The sequence below is a fragment of the Glycine soja genome, chromosome 10 (genome assembly GCF_004193775.1).
Source record: "Glycine soja cultivar W05 chromosome 10, ASM419377v2, whole genome shotgun sequence".
Taxonomy (NCBI): Eukaryota; Viridiplantae; Streptophyta; class Magnoliopsida; order Fabales; family Fabaceae; genus Glycine; species Glycine soja.
The window spans coordinates 3680363-3693820 of record NC_041011.1 but is presented as its reverse complement, the minus strand read 5'-3'; the positions used below and the strand labels follow the sequence as shown (position 1 = coordinate 3693820).

At 37.2% G+C, this 13458-nt stretch overlaps 2 protein-coding genes across 2 annotated transcripts; both read left to right on the top strand.

Moving 5' to 3' along the window:
- The first annotated feature begins 3885 nt into the window (after window positions 1-3885).
- LOC114370235 lies at window positions 3886-7123 on the top strand. The gene is made up of 4 exons (XM_028327529.1): window positions 3886-4299; window positions 4395-4617; window positions 5629-5770; window positions 6538-7123. Exons 1-4 carry the CDS (start codon window positions 3886-3888, stop codon window positions 7121-7123), a joined length of 1365 nt encoding a protein of 454 aa, XP_028183330.1.
- Window positions 7124-10189: 3066 nt separating this feature from the next.
- On the top strand, window positions 10190-12907 carry LOC114372094 (xyloglucan galactosyltransferase MUR3-like). The gene has a single exon (XM_028329494.1). It carries the CDS (start codon window positions 10600-10602, stop codon window positions 12346-12348), a length of 1749 nt encoding a protein of 582 aa, XP_028185295.1. The 5' UTR covers window positions 10190-10599; the 3' UTR covers window positions 12349-12907.
- The last annotated feature ends 551 nt before the right edge of the window (window positions 12908-13458 follow it).

Sequence of the window (13458 nt, the reverse complement as noted above, 5' to 3'; positions counted from 1 at the left end):
GACAAATTAGTATTAAAAATTTGAAGTAAATGACATTTCATACATCTAACCATATAGTAACACTTACCACTACATGTATGGGCTCGTCGACATTAGACCTGGCAAGATCATCTGGGACCTGAGGGACATATCTGGGCTGCGCAGCATGTGCATTTGGCAGAGGATTTGATGGTTGTGTCGCGGTCATGAGTGGATGAGAAATGCAGAAGAAACAATCAATGTAGTCTGGCGCAAACTGACCTGGCACAACGCACATCTCACATGTTGGCGCAAGATGGTCAGGGTAATGCATCCACCTGTCGTCTATGTCATTAAGTGACACCCATGAATCGACAGGCGGAGCAGGAATGGTCTGCACGTATCCAAACTGTCACATGACCCTCTCTGGTCGGTACCTGACAGCAACATGCCCCCAACAGAGTTGACCGGAATATCATGAAATCAGCTTAAACGCCTGGACCGGTCGATGCTCGGCATATGGCATCCAACAGACATCTGGAATCCTCAGACGATCCAGACGCTGCATGTACGTCGTTGTAGATATCTTCTTGACGGTCTTCTTTGTGGCAATTCAACGACACGCACATGGTGACACCTCGCCGTAGTCAGGATCAACGTTGCACTCCGCAACTGACGAAAAGTGCTCGTATATCCAACACTACAGAGTTTACAAGAACATCATACAAATTTCAAATGAACGTCTAAAATAAAATACACTCATTAAACCATTATTGTAATTAACTTATGAAAAACATGTTAATTACCTGTAACAACGTGATGTAACCAATAACCTGTCGGCTAGTGCTGATACTGGCATCATTAAGATGATCGTACGTATGGACGAGGCCAACAACTCCCCATGCATACCTCTTAGTCTGAGTGAGGTCACGCAGGGCGTCTAAGAATGGTCCACAACACTGTCCTATCTCGGCGATGGCTACCTCTAGTGAAACCATCAGTAACTCAACCAGCATCAACACCACCTCGTCGATGTGTAGAGGCTGGAAGGCATGGAGGTTGCCAATGATCGAAAGATGAAGAAGACAGGCGGCGGCGTCCAACGTGATCGAAACCTCCCCCACAAGAAGATGGAAACTAGAAGTCTCCCGGTGCCACCTCTCAACAAACGAGGATATAAGTCTCTGATCGCCAGTGTCTACTGAACACGCGATTAAGGGACTTAATCCTGTCCCAGCAACGAGCTCCTCAATTGCAGGAATAGGCTTGCCTAATTTATGCACCTTTCTCCCATGGGAGGACAACCTTAACTCATGACGTTCCTGAATTGAAGTATACAGGAACAAACAATTTGTTTAAAGCAACCAAAAAAACTCAATAAAAAAGAATACTTAGCTAACTTAAATTGAATACTATAAATACCTCTCCGAACCATACGCTCGCTGCAACATGGTCAGCATAGCCCGTAAGCACAGATGGGTCCTTAGGTCCACCAGGAAACCCCTCAACATCATCCGTAGCATCGTCTGCATCGGTATCGTGTGCGTCATCCTCTGCACCGGTGTCTTGTGCGTCAGCATCAATCATCACCTCATCACCAACAACAGGAGGCTCAGCCGCAGGTACCGCAGGCGAGTTTGCAAGTACCGCAGGCACATCATTGGCAATAGTAACAGGTACCCGTTGCCTGCGCGCCGATGCGGTCGGCCTTCGACGTTGGGGAGCACCGTCAGAATCATGACCATCCCCTCTCCCCAGACCTCTGCCAACAACACTACTTAAGGTACGGCCTGATCCTCTAGTCTTAACCATGATCTGCATTATTTCCACCAGTAAATCACACAATTTCATCACAATATTAGCCACTTACTCTTAATAGTTTTTTATGCCATTTTATTATTCTATCAGTGGTAATGAGTTGCATAAGACTTTGGGCAAAACTTGGACCTGCACTATCCATTAGCCACTTACTCTTTCAGTGCCCATGTTCTTCCCTTATATGGAGTCAATGGTATTCTAAGGTGGGTATTTTAACAGCATCTCCATGGACTGTTGGGGCACATTTTAATCAACATTATGTGTTCTTAATTAAGAAACTAGTAGCTCAACAGAGAAAAGAATGAGAAACTCATAATTCATTACTTACATTTATCAAAATAGTATATAAGTATACCTTGAAAGTTGTCAGTGCCACAACAATGTCTTTCATAAGTCTTAATTGCAAAACCATATCATTTTCATCTACTACTCCATGTTCTAGCAATTTGAGTTAAATTCAAAGCTAACAGACTCAATTTGCACGATCCACTTCTTCAATCCTTTTAATTAGCATTAACAATTATAGTTTTAAAATCAGTAACAATTTTCTTGACTTTTACTTAAATAACATTATTCGTAAACCAAATGACACTCGTAGCACACATCCAAGGATATTTTGCATTTTTTGTTATAGAGTTAAACACTCATCTCTATAAGGTGAGGTAAATGTAAGTATTTTTGTATCTGTTTTGTGTTTAGAGACTCCCTGCCTTAGACTAGGGTATCATCTCCCTGGTCTCTTAATTTTCATGTACCTAAAAATATATTGTTAAAACATATAATCATGCATTCATAATTTGTTGATGTTGAAGCAAATTTTCTTGGTGGCAAAATGCTATTATTACATACCTCTTGTAAGGAAGTATGAGATTAATCAATCAATTATGATATTTAACCAGATTATAGGCATGTTATTCATGCATGAGATATGCAGTAGCACGGTCAATACAATGTACAACATATGATAATAATCAAATATGAAAGATGTGTATCAATTACAAACAAAACAACTAAAACAAGGACCTAATTATTCTTGTGGTTCTGATTTATCTATCTTAAAACTGAAACATAAGCCCATGATCTTGTGGTTCTGATTCTAATTCTTGGGACAATTTGGTTCTACAATCAGTGAAAGGCTCACTCCAGATTCTCGGCCGTAAGATTCTTTGGATGTTTGATCCTGAATCATTTTTCTGTCTTGCTTGTACTACCACCATTTCATTTCACTATTTAAAAAAGATCTGAAATGCTTTTGTATCTTCCTTTCATAGTCTATAGAATATGTGATCATGGTTGATGATGATAATAAAATCCAGATACTTTGATTTCCGAATGTAAACTCTTTTGGATCAAAAAGTCATTTCTATATGGTATAAAAAAATGTCACATTTCTAATTATGTGTTTTTTTCTTCTTTTTCGAACTTCCAATCAACCTCCCTTAACCGTCTTCGATAACTTAAGAAAAAACCAACTTATACATTTTAAGGGAACCAAAATAAATTGATAGGTTGTAGCCACTAGAATGAAACCACATCATATATATATATTATTTGTTGTAATTTAGTTAGTTTGTTTGTTTATTATATTGCTAGTTACGGTTAGAGACTTTCATATATAAGAGAGTCATTAAGAAGTGGTGCGTGTAGTCAAGGTGTGAATGATAAAATTCCTCTTCCTATCTCTTTCTCTATCTTTGTGAGTGTGTGTTTCAACAAATTGGTATTCAGAGCTGTGTTTGTTTTCCTGGAATCACATGCTTTCATGCACAAAGATGGCATCCTCTAATGGAAATCTCCCCGCTTCTCTACCCATTCTCAACAGCAAGAATTATGATAGGTGGTGTGTCCAAATGAGAGCAATCTTTTGCTTTCAAGATGTCACAAAAATTGTACAAGGTCTTCAAGAACTTGGGACAAATCTCAGTGAGGCGCAAATGGCAGCTTATCATGATGCAAAACAAGAAAGATGGTAAGGCGTTGTTCATCATTCATCAAAGTGTAGATGTAGATATCTTTGAGAAAATAATGTTTGCTAATACTGCAAAGGAGGCATAGGACATTCTTGTTAAGTCCTATGGGGGTGTTGGCAAATTAAATGAGCTTCTGCAGATGAATGATCAAGAGAGTGTGGCTGAGTATTTCACTCAGATTCTGACCCTTAGAAATCAAATGAAGAATTATGACGAGAAGCTCGAAGATGTGATGGTCATTGGCAAGATCATGAGAACCTTAACTCCAAGGTTTGATTATATAGTGGTTGCAATAGAACAAGGCACAGATCTTGAAGGGATGAAGGTGGAAGAGCCGACAGGGATACTTGAGGCACAAGAGTTGAGGCTCAATGAAAGAAACTCATTGAGATCCTCTGATCAAGCCCTTCAAGCTCAGACATGTAAAGGAAATTCTAATAATGGTGGCAAGAACAAGAAAGGAAAGGAAAATGGAAGAACAAAGGGAAGAACTCTGGTGAAGATCCAAGCAATTGGAACCAGAGTCATAATGAAGAAAACAACAAGAAGAATGGTGGAAAAAATAAGGGTGGCAAGAAGAAATTCAACAAGAAAGGGATCCAGTGCTATAATTGTCAAAAATGGGATCATTTTGCTGATGAATGTTAGGGCAAGAAAGTGCCAAGAAAGGAAGATGAAGCTCAATTGGCATATGATGAGGGTTCTGATTCTGATGATAATGTATTGCTAATGGTGACTACCAATTCAGAAGATGATAATTCTAATCTCTGGTATCTAGACACAGGATGTTCCAATCACATGATTGGCTATAGAGAGTGGTTTGTGAATCTTGATGAAAAGGTGAAGAGCAAGACCAAATTTGCTGACAATAGTACTCTGATTGCATAAGGTATTGGCAAGGTGATGATCTAAAGAAGAGATGAACAACGATCCTTCATTAGTGATGTGTTGTATGTTCCCAACATGAAGAATAATCTTCTCAGCCTTGGACAACTATTGGAGAAAGGCTACTCAATGAACATGGAGCATAACCAATTATAGGTGTTTGACAACATAGGAAGACTGATCTTGAAGTCTCCTCTTTCAAATAATAGAACCTTCAAGATTGAGATTCAAATTATGGAGCACCAATGCTTAGCCACAACAATCAATGATGGGAGTTGGGTGTCCATCATAGGTTTGGGCATCTGAATTTCAGGAGCTTAAATCTATTAAGAAACGAGTGTAGTGTAGGGTCTTCCTTCAATTGGAATGCAAAAGCAATTGTGTGCTGATTGCTGAATGTTGTGAGTCCAAGCAACCAAGAAACTCCTTCAAGTCAGAATTACAAATAAGATCCAAAGAGAAGCTTAAGGTGATATTTTCATATACGTGTGACCCCTTTGAAGTTAAAACATTGGGAGGTAACAACTACTTTGTGTCTTTTATTTATGAATTTACTAGAAAAATATGGATTTATCTCAAAGAGAAAGAGTGAAGTGTTTGATATATTCAAAAAGTTTAAATTACTTGCTGAATAACAAAGTGAGAAAGTAATCAAGGTACTTAGAACAAATGGAGGGGGTGAATACAACTCACATGAATTTCAGAAATTCTGTGATAAAGATGGTATAATTCATGAGGTGACATCTCCTTACACACCTCAGCATAATGGTGTTGCTAAGAGAAGAAATAAGACAATTCTGGACATGGTCATAAGTATAATGAACGGGAAGAAGATGTCTCATCACTTCTGGGGGGAGGCAGTATCTACTACTACCTATATCTTGAACAGAAGTCCAACTAAGAGACTGAAAGGAATTACACCTGAAGAGGCTTGGTCAGGGAACATGCTTGATGTTAGTAATTTTTGAATATTTGGCTCTGTGCTTCGAGCATGTAGCTGAACCAACTAGAAGGAAATTGGATGATCGTGCTATACAAATGGTGCTTCTTGGATATTATCCAACAAGTGCTTACAAGTTGTATGATCCAAAAATGAGAAAGGTTGTCATCAATAGAGATGTTGTAGTGGATGAAACAAGGTGTTGGAATTGGGAAACAAATTCTACAGAAGCATTGAAAAGACTGGTTATGAACCTTGAAGATGATCAACATAAAAAGAGCAGTGTAGTAGCTAGAAATCAGCCTAGAAGATCTCAAAGGGAGAGACATACACCACAAACATTGAATAATTATGAAATGTTTCCTGATACAACAATTACTACAGAAGGAGACTTAGTGTAGTTTGCTTTGTGTGCTAAGACAAAACTTGTGAGTTTTGAGCAAGCTCTACAAGACTCTAATTTGTTGGTTGCAATGCAAGAAGAATTGAAGTCAATCGAGAAAAATTAAAGTTGGGAATTGGTCTCTTTGCCTCATCAAGAAGAGACCTATAGCTGTAAGGTGGGTCTACAAGGCTAAAGTGAAGCCAACTGGAGAAATTGCTAAATACAAGGTTAGATTTGTGGCCAAAGGTTTTTGCAAAAACCTGGCTTGGATTACCATGAAGTTTTTGCTCTAGTTGCAAGGATTGAAACAATTAGACTTGTGGTTGCAATTGTCTCTCTCTTCTGTGGTTGCTGTATCAATAAGAGGTGAAGTCAACCTTTTTAAATGGCCCCCTAGAAGAAGTCTATGTAAGTCAGCCACCTGGATTTGAAGTGAAAGGACAAGAGGACAAAGTGTACAAGCTCAGGAAGGCTCTATATGGCTTGAAACAAATCCGTTGAGCCTGGAACTAGAGAATATATAGTTTTCTTATGCAACAAAATTATGGGAAATGCACTACTAAACATGGTGTTTATATTAGAAACTCAACTGCTTTGCATCCATTGATTTTGTGTCTCTATGTGGATGATCTGTTAGTGACTGGTAGTAATAAAGTAGAAATAGTTGAGTTCAAGAAGAGGATAATGGAAGAATTTGAAATGACATATTTGAGGGTGTTATCCTACTTCCATGGGATAAAGTTTGCGGCCACCAAGAAGGGAATTTTCATAGATCAAAAGAAGTATGCGACTGATATCTTGAAGAGATTCAACATGACTAATTGTAATCCAACCACTACTCCAGCTGAAACAGATCTCAAACTTGAAAAGGAAGGAAGTGAGCAACTGGTTGATGCTATATTGTATAAACAGATTGTAGGATTATTGAAATGCCTATGCAACTCTAAACCTGACTTGGCCTACAGTGTCGATCTGATAAGAAGATTTATGAAGGAGCCGAGAACACCTCAACTCTTGGCAACCAAAAGAATTCGGAGGTATGCCAAAGGAACATTAGATTATAGCATATTGTTTCCTAACGATAAAATGAGTGTAGAAGCAGAAATGTTTGGCTACTCAAACTCTGATTGGTGTGGTGATAAATATGATCAAAAGAGCACAACATGATATGTTTTTATGTTTGGTAAAGCACTAATCTCTTGGTGTTCAAAGAAGCAAGGTGTGGTAGCATTTGTCTTCATGTTATGTAGGATATATTGCTACATCTATGGCAGCTTGTCAAGTTGTATGGCTGGAAACCTTATTAGAGGAGTTAAATCTAAAAAGAAGTTAAACCAATGAGGTTGTTGGTTGACAACAAGTCAGCAATTGACTTGGTTAAGCATCCTATTGCACATGGTAGGAGCAAGCACGTTGAGACACAATTCCACTTCCTGGGTGATCAAGTGACTAAAGAGAAGCTTGAATTAGAGATTGCAAATTAAAGGAGTAAGTTGTTGATAGTTTGACCAAGCCTTTGAAGTTGGTCAAGTTTCATGAGTTGAGAGACAAATTAGGAATGCTTTCTCTAGTTAATCTGGATATGGGTGTGCTAGTTGTAAGTTGGTTAGTTAGTTTGTTATATTATTAGTTACCGATAGAGACTTTCATATACAAGAGAGGTTTTAAGAAGTGGTGTGTAATCAAAGTGGGAATAATAAATTTTCTTTTCCTATCTTTTTCTCTATCTCTAAGAGTAAGTGAGTGTTTTAACATATATATTATAAAAATTTATTTCTAATTGCCTACAGTGTCGATCTGATAAGAAGATTTATGAAGGAGCCGAGAACACCTCAACTCTTGGCAACCAAAAGAATTCGGAGGTATGCCAAAGGAACATTAGATTATAGCATATTGTTTCCTAACGATAAAATGAGTGTAGAAGCAGAAATGTTTGGCTACTCAAACTCTGATTGGTGTGGTGATAAATATGATCAAAAGAGCACAACATGATATGTTTTTATGTTTGGTAAAGCACTAATCTCTTGGTGTTCAAAGAAGCAAGGTGTGGTAGCATTTGTCTTCATGTTATGTAGGATATATTGCTACATCTATGGCAGCTTGTCAAGTTGTATGGCTGGAAACCTTATTAGAGGAGTTAAATCTAAAAAGACGTTAAACCAATGAGGTTGTTGGTTGACAACAAGTCAGCAATTGACTTGGTTAAGCATCCTATTGCACATGGTAGGAGCAAGCACGTTGAGACACAATTCCACTTCCTGGGTGATCAAGTGACTAAAGAGAAGCTTGAATTAGAGATTGCAAATTAAAGGAGTAAGTTGTTGATAGTTTGACCAAGCCTTTGAAGTTGGTCAAGTTTCATGAGTTGAGAGACAAATTAGGAATGCTTTCTCTAGTTAATCTGGATATGGGTGTGCTAGTTGTAAGTTGGTTAGTTAGTTTGTTATATTATTAGTTACCGATAGAGACTTTCATATACAAGAGAGGTTTTAAGAAGTGGTGTGTAATCAAAGTGGGAATAATAAATTTTTTTTTCCTATCTTTTTCTCTATCTCTAAGAGTAAGTGAGTGTTTTAAAATATATATTATAAAAATTTATTTCTAATTGATATGTTGAAGGGTAAACGAATGAATTTTTTTTATGTTTTTTAAATTATAAAAACTAAAATGCCTTAATATTTTATTTTATCTATATTTTCATTAATTTTAGAAGATTATAATAATATGATAATTTTTTATTTTTTTTGCACATCAAATTAGGAAGACCTTTTCTTTCTCCCTTCACTCTCAAATCAAATTAAATGAGGGACTCAGTCTTTTCCTTTCTTCTTATCCGTCAATTTTTTTTTAACCTAATTACATTATAAAAGTATTTTTAGATAAAATAAAAGAATGCTTTTTATCTATAAAAATTAAATACGGTATAAAAAATTTATAATATTTATACATTCTGCTTAACTAACTAAATTAGACCTTAAAAAAAATATTCAAGAACACTTAGAGATTTTTTATTAGAAGAGAAAATAATATAACAAAAGTTTTTAAAATAAGTGTTAGTGTTGTCACTTTTTTTCCCCATTCTATTCTAACAATTTTAGGTGTCGGCTGGACTTTGACCCGTATGTTAGGGACCTGTTCTGCGGGCATGAATAGTAGCGTGACGCCTTTTTATTGCCTGCCTTTTCTTTTTGGATCTCTAGCCCCTTCTCGTGGACCGTAGCCGCCTACCAATCTAATTTATTCTATTCATTTTTTATTACTGGATAAATTATTTCATTTCATTATGCGTTTTTTTTTACGGAACATTATGCGTTTTTATAACATTAAAATAATATATTTTTTATAAACTTTAGAATTAATCTTTTTTAACGTAGTTCAACAACTTTGAAAATGGAAAGAACTTTTTACTATATAAATCCAAAAAATAATAAATTCATATTAATAACCAATAAATTTCTTGTTCGATTAATATTAAACTTGATTTTTTAAAATAAAATCTTAAATTTAAACTTATGAATAAAAAAAGTATAATTCAAAGGAAAAAATCCCCTAAAATAATCAATCAATTAATCATTGATAAAATTAATATGATCAAAAAATATTTTATACCAATAAATATTAAAAGGGGAAGAAAGCAGTCTTGAGCAAAAGTAGGGTTTTTAAAGTGGAAAAGGTTGCGCTTTGCTAAACCCCCTAGTGATGATTTGTTGAGAAAAACGATTTGTTTTACCTTTTCTATTCAAGGGAAACCCAAAAAGGGGATTACACATTGACAATGTCCGTAATAGACTGCACTTTATATACACCTAATATTGCTTAGTACTTTAAAAGAATAAGAAATTATTGAAAGTTTTAAAAATAAAATATAAAAAATGATGAGTGGAGGACATAAAACGTGGGGATTTCCCTTCCGGTCCTTGATTTGTTGGTTCTGGCAGCCTCAAGTGTTATTGACGCTGAGTTATTACAAAATTTATATTTCATGCAAATCGTTGATGAAAAAGGTTGAGAAAAATGTTTATATTTAATATCGTGAAGATGATTATTTTTAAAGGAGAAGAGAAGATAGATGAAAAACCAAATAAAAATATTTATTTAATGGGAACAAAAAATGTTACACGCGTTGCAATCTCACACGACACCGACATGTAACACAACCCCCGCGCACGTTGCTAACATGCGCCGCCCTCCCTCTCTCTCCTTCATATATCAATCTCTCTGCAAAGTTCACTCCTTCATATGCTCGATTCCTCTCTCTCTCTCTCTCTCTCTGTTCTTTATTCTGCTCATCATATGATTTCGTTTTGTCAAATCTGAGCATCGAATTCAAACAAACACGGTTTCTCCTCAATTCCCATTCAATCATTCATTCATGTTTTCTTTTTGCTCTGCTAAGTGCCATCACTCGTTTTTGATTTCATTTCCAACAACGCCAATTTCATATTGCCTTGTCTTGTGATCATTCTCTAGTATTTAGCATACCTGCAGAAAGTTCTTATGTCTCCCCCTTTGGTTTGAGCTCTCAGATTACTCACTACTCACTACTCAGTAATCAAAATCTTTGTTGTTAGCTTTAGGTTTTTTCTGATTTGGCTCTGTGACCTATGAATCGGTGTTTGTTTGTTTGTTTAAATTGAAATGCAATGAGGAAGCGCCCCGACCAAATGGAAAAAGGGGCAGCAGCAAAGAACCAGAATTCCCGCATTTGCTTTTTGGCATCCCTTTCTGCCTTCTTCTGGTTTTTGCTCCTTTACTTCCATTTTGTGGTCCTTGCAGGAGATAATAGCAATAGAAAGATTAGTTATAATAATCAAGTTGATCTTGATCACTCAACCCTATCAACAACACCTGTTTCTGTTAGTTATGAACCTCCCCCAACCCATCAAGTGCAAGCCCCTCCTAGAAAGATTGGCTTCCCTGACACCGACACTGACACCCTACACGCCACCAAGAAGAGTTTCCCTTTCATGAGAGCAATGAGAGCTTCTGAGAACAAGAGTGATCCCTGTGGGGGGAGGTACATTTATGTGCATGACCTTCCCTCCAGGTTTAATGAGGATATGTTGAAGGAGTGCCGGAGTTTGAGTCTTTGGACTAATATGTGTAAGTTCACAACCAATGCCGGTCTTGGTCCACCCCTTGAGAATGCTGAAGGGGTGTTCTCGAATACTGGCTGGTATGCTACCAATCAGTTTGCTGTTGATGTGATATTTGGCAACCGGATGAAGCAGTATGAGTGCTTGACAAATGATTCCTCCATTGCTGCTGCGGTTTTCGTGCCCTTTTATGCTGGATTTGACATAGCGCGTTACCTTTGGGGTTATAATATTTCAACGAGGGATGCAGCTTCACTTGCTCTGGTTGACTGGCTCATGAAGAGGCCGGAGTGGAGCACAATGAATGGAAGAGACCATTTTCTTGTTGCAGGAAGGATAACCTGGGATTTCAGGAGACTGTCTGAGGAAGAATCAGATTGGGGCAATAAGCTTTTGTTTTTACCAGCGGCGAAGAATATGTCCATGCTTGTGGTTGAATCCAGCCCTTGGAATGCAAATGATTTTGGAATTCCATATCCTACATACTTCCACCCTGCAAAGGATGCTGATGTGTTCATGTGGCAAGATCGAATGAGGCAACTAGAGAGGAAGTGGCTTTTCTCCTTTGCCGGTGCTCCCCGTCCTGGCAACCCCAAATCAATCAGGGGTCAGTTAATTGATCAATGCAGACGGTCAAATGTTTGTAAACTGTTGGAATGTGACTTTGGCGAAAGCAAATGTCATTATCCCAGCAGCATAATGCAGATGTTTCAAAGCTCGCTTTTCTGCTTGCAACCCCAGGGTGATTCATACACGCGAAGATCTGCTTTTGATTCAATGCTGGCTGGTTGTATACCTGTCTTCTTCCATCCAGGCTCAGCATATACACAGTATACTTGGCATCTTCCCAAGAATTTCACAAAGTATTCTGTCTTCATTCCCGAGGATGATATTCGTAAGAGGAATATCAGTATAGAGGAAAGGCTTAGTCAGATACCCCCTGAGCAAGTGAAGATCATGAGAGAAGAGGTCATTAGTCTCATTCCAAGACTAGTGTATGCTGATCCTCGCTCCAAATTAGAAACTCTTAAAGATGCATTTGATGTTGCGGTGCAAGCAGTAATTGACAAGGTTACAAATTTGAGGAAGGATATTATTGAAGGCCGTACAGATGACAACTTCATTGAGGAGAACAGTTGGAAATATGCTTTGCTGCCTGAGGGAGAGCACGAGGTAGGACCTCATGAATGGGATCCTTTCTTCTCCAAACCAAAGGATGGTAATGGAGATTCCAATGATTCATCTGCTGAAGTTGCAAAAAACTCTTGGAAGAATGAGCGAAGAAATCAATCATGAAAGGAAGGGGGGAAAAATCTACAGGGCGCTTAAGGCTTAATCCTGACTTAACAATGCTTTGCTTGAATTGGAGAAGAATTACAAATTATTGTTGGGTCTTGCAGTGCACTAACATGTCTTGCTTATATTGAGCGAGCTTCCCTCATGGAAACCCTCGACATGGAGACATATTGTTTGCTATACACATTTTTGTGTTATAGGTTTTTCTGATTTCTGCTTCATGTATTTCTCCTCACTACTTAGTGGTTCCAAGAATGATTTGGGAGGTTTAATAATTCCTTTCATGTAATAGTTTTATTCATTTGATTCATATAGGAAATATAAACAAAATTATTACAGTTAATGGCACCAGAACAAGTTTAACCATTGAAGTCATGGATAGATCAGTTGAAGTTTCATTTCTCCGATACATCAGCCTGCCATACACGAAAATGCGTTGAGAAAATGTATGAGCTGTTTTCATTTTAGTATATTGGGTTATTTCATTTTGCTGAATGCACCTGTGTGAATGGCTTGTCTTGTTTAACTACCTGTAATGGAAGCAACTAGAGAAAATGTATGAGCTGTTTTCTTTCCACGCCAGCTGCTTTCTGGTTTATATAATTCACGTTTCTACATTCTGGGTTAAAAAAATTGTAGGCGCAATTAAAATATGAAATTCTATGGTATTGCACAATACTATGTCCAATTGATATCAATTTAATTTGTTAAAAGACCTTTGAACAGTCGGTGGTAGTAAAGAAGTCACTGTAAAATTCTCGAAAGTACGTAACGATTCATTTATTTCTTTGATATGAATGAAATTAAACTCTATTGAGTATTGACGTGTAGATTCGCTTTGATGAAATAATTCATCATATTTTGAGAAAAATACCAGAAGTTTCTTTCCATACAGTTTTTTTAACATTGTTTTTAGCAAAGACAGTGTGGTAAATGGTATTTTTGTCCTTAATGAAAATGGTTAGATGGAAGTGCTGAGCAATTGTCATTGTTTTTAGCATTCTGTTTTCCCCATCTGCGTGTAATTTTCTCCTGTTTTTGTCATCTTCCATCTGTCCACCATGATTATTTTATAGAGCAATTTTCTCCTTAAAGTACTGTTCCCCAATA

Bases quoted from the DNA above. Each gene is read 5' to 3' on its own strand.
- LOC114372094 (XM_028329494.1), top strand. From the start codon at position 10,600: ATGAGGAAGCGCCCCGACCAAATGGAAAAAGGGGCAGCAGCAAAGAAC.
- LOC114370235 (XM_028327529.1), top strand. From the start codon at position 3,886: ATGAATGATCAAGAGAGTGTGGCTGAGTATTTCACTCAGATTCTGACC. The intron at 4,300-4,394 runs GTGGAAAAAATA...GATGAATGTTAG, and splicing joins AGAAAACAACAAGAAGAATG to GGCAAGAAAGTGCCAAGAAA. The intron at 4,618-5,628 runs GTACTCTGATTG...TCGAGCATGTAG, and splicing joins GACCAAATTTGCTGACAATA to CTGAACCAACTAGAAGGAAA.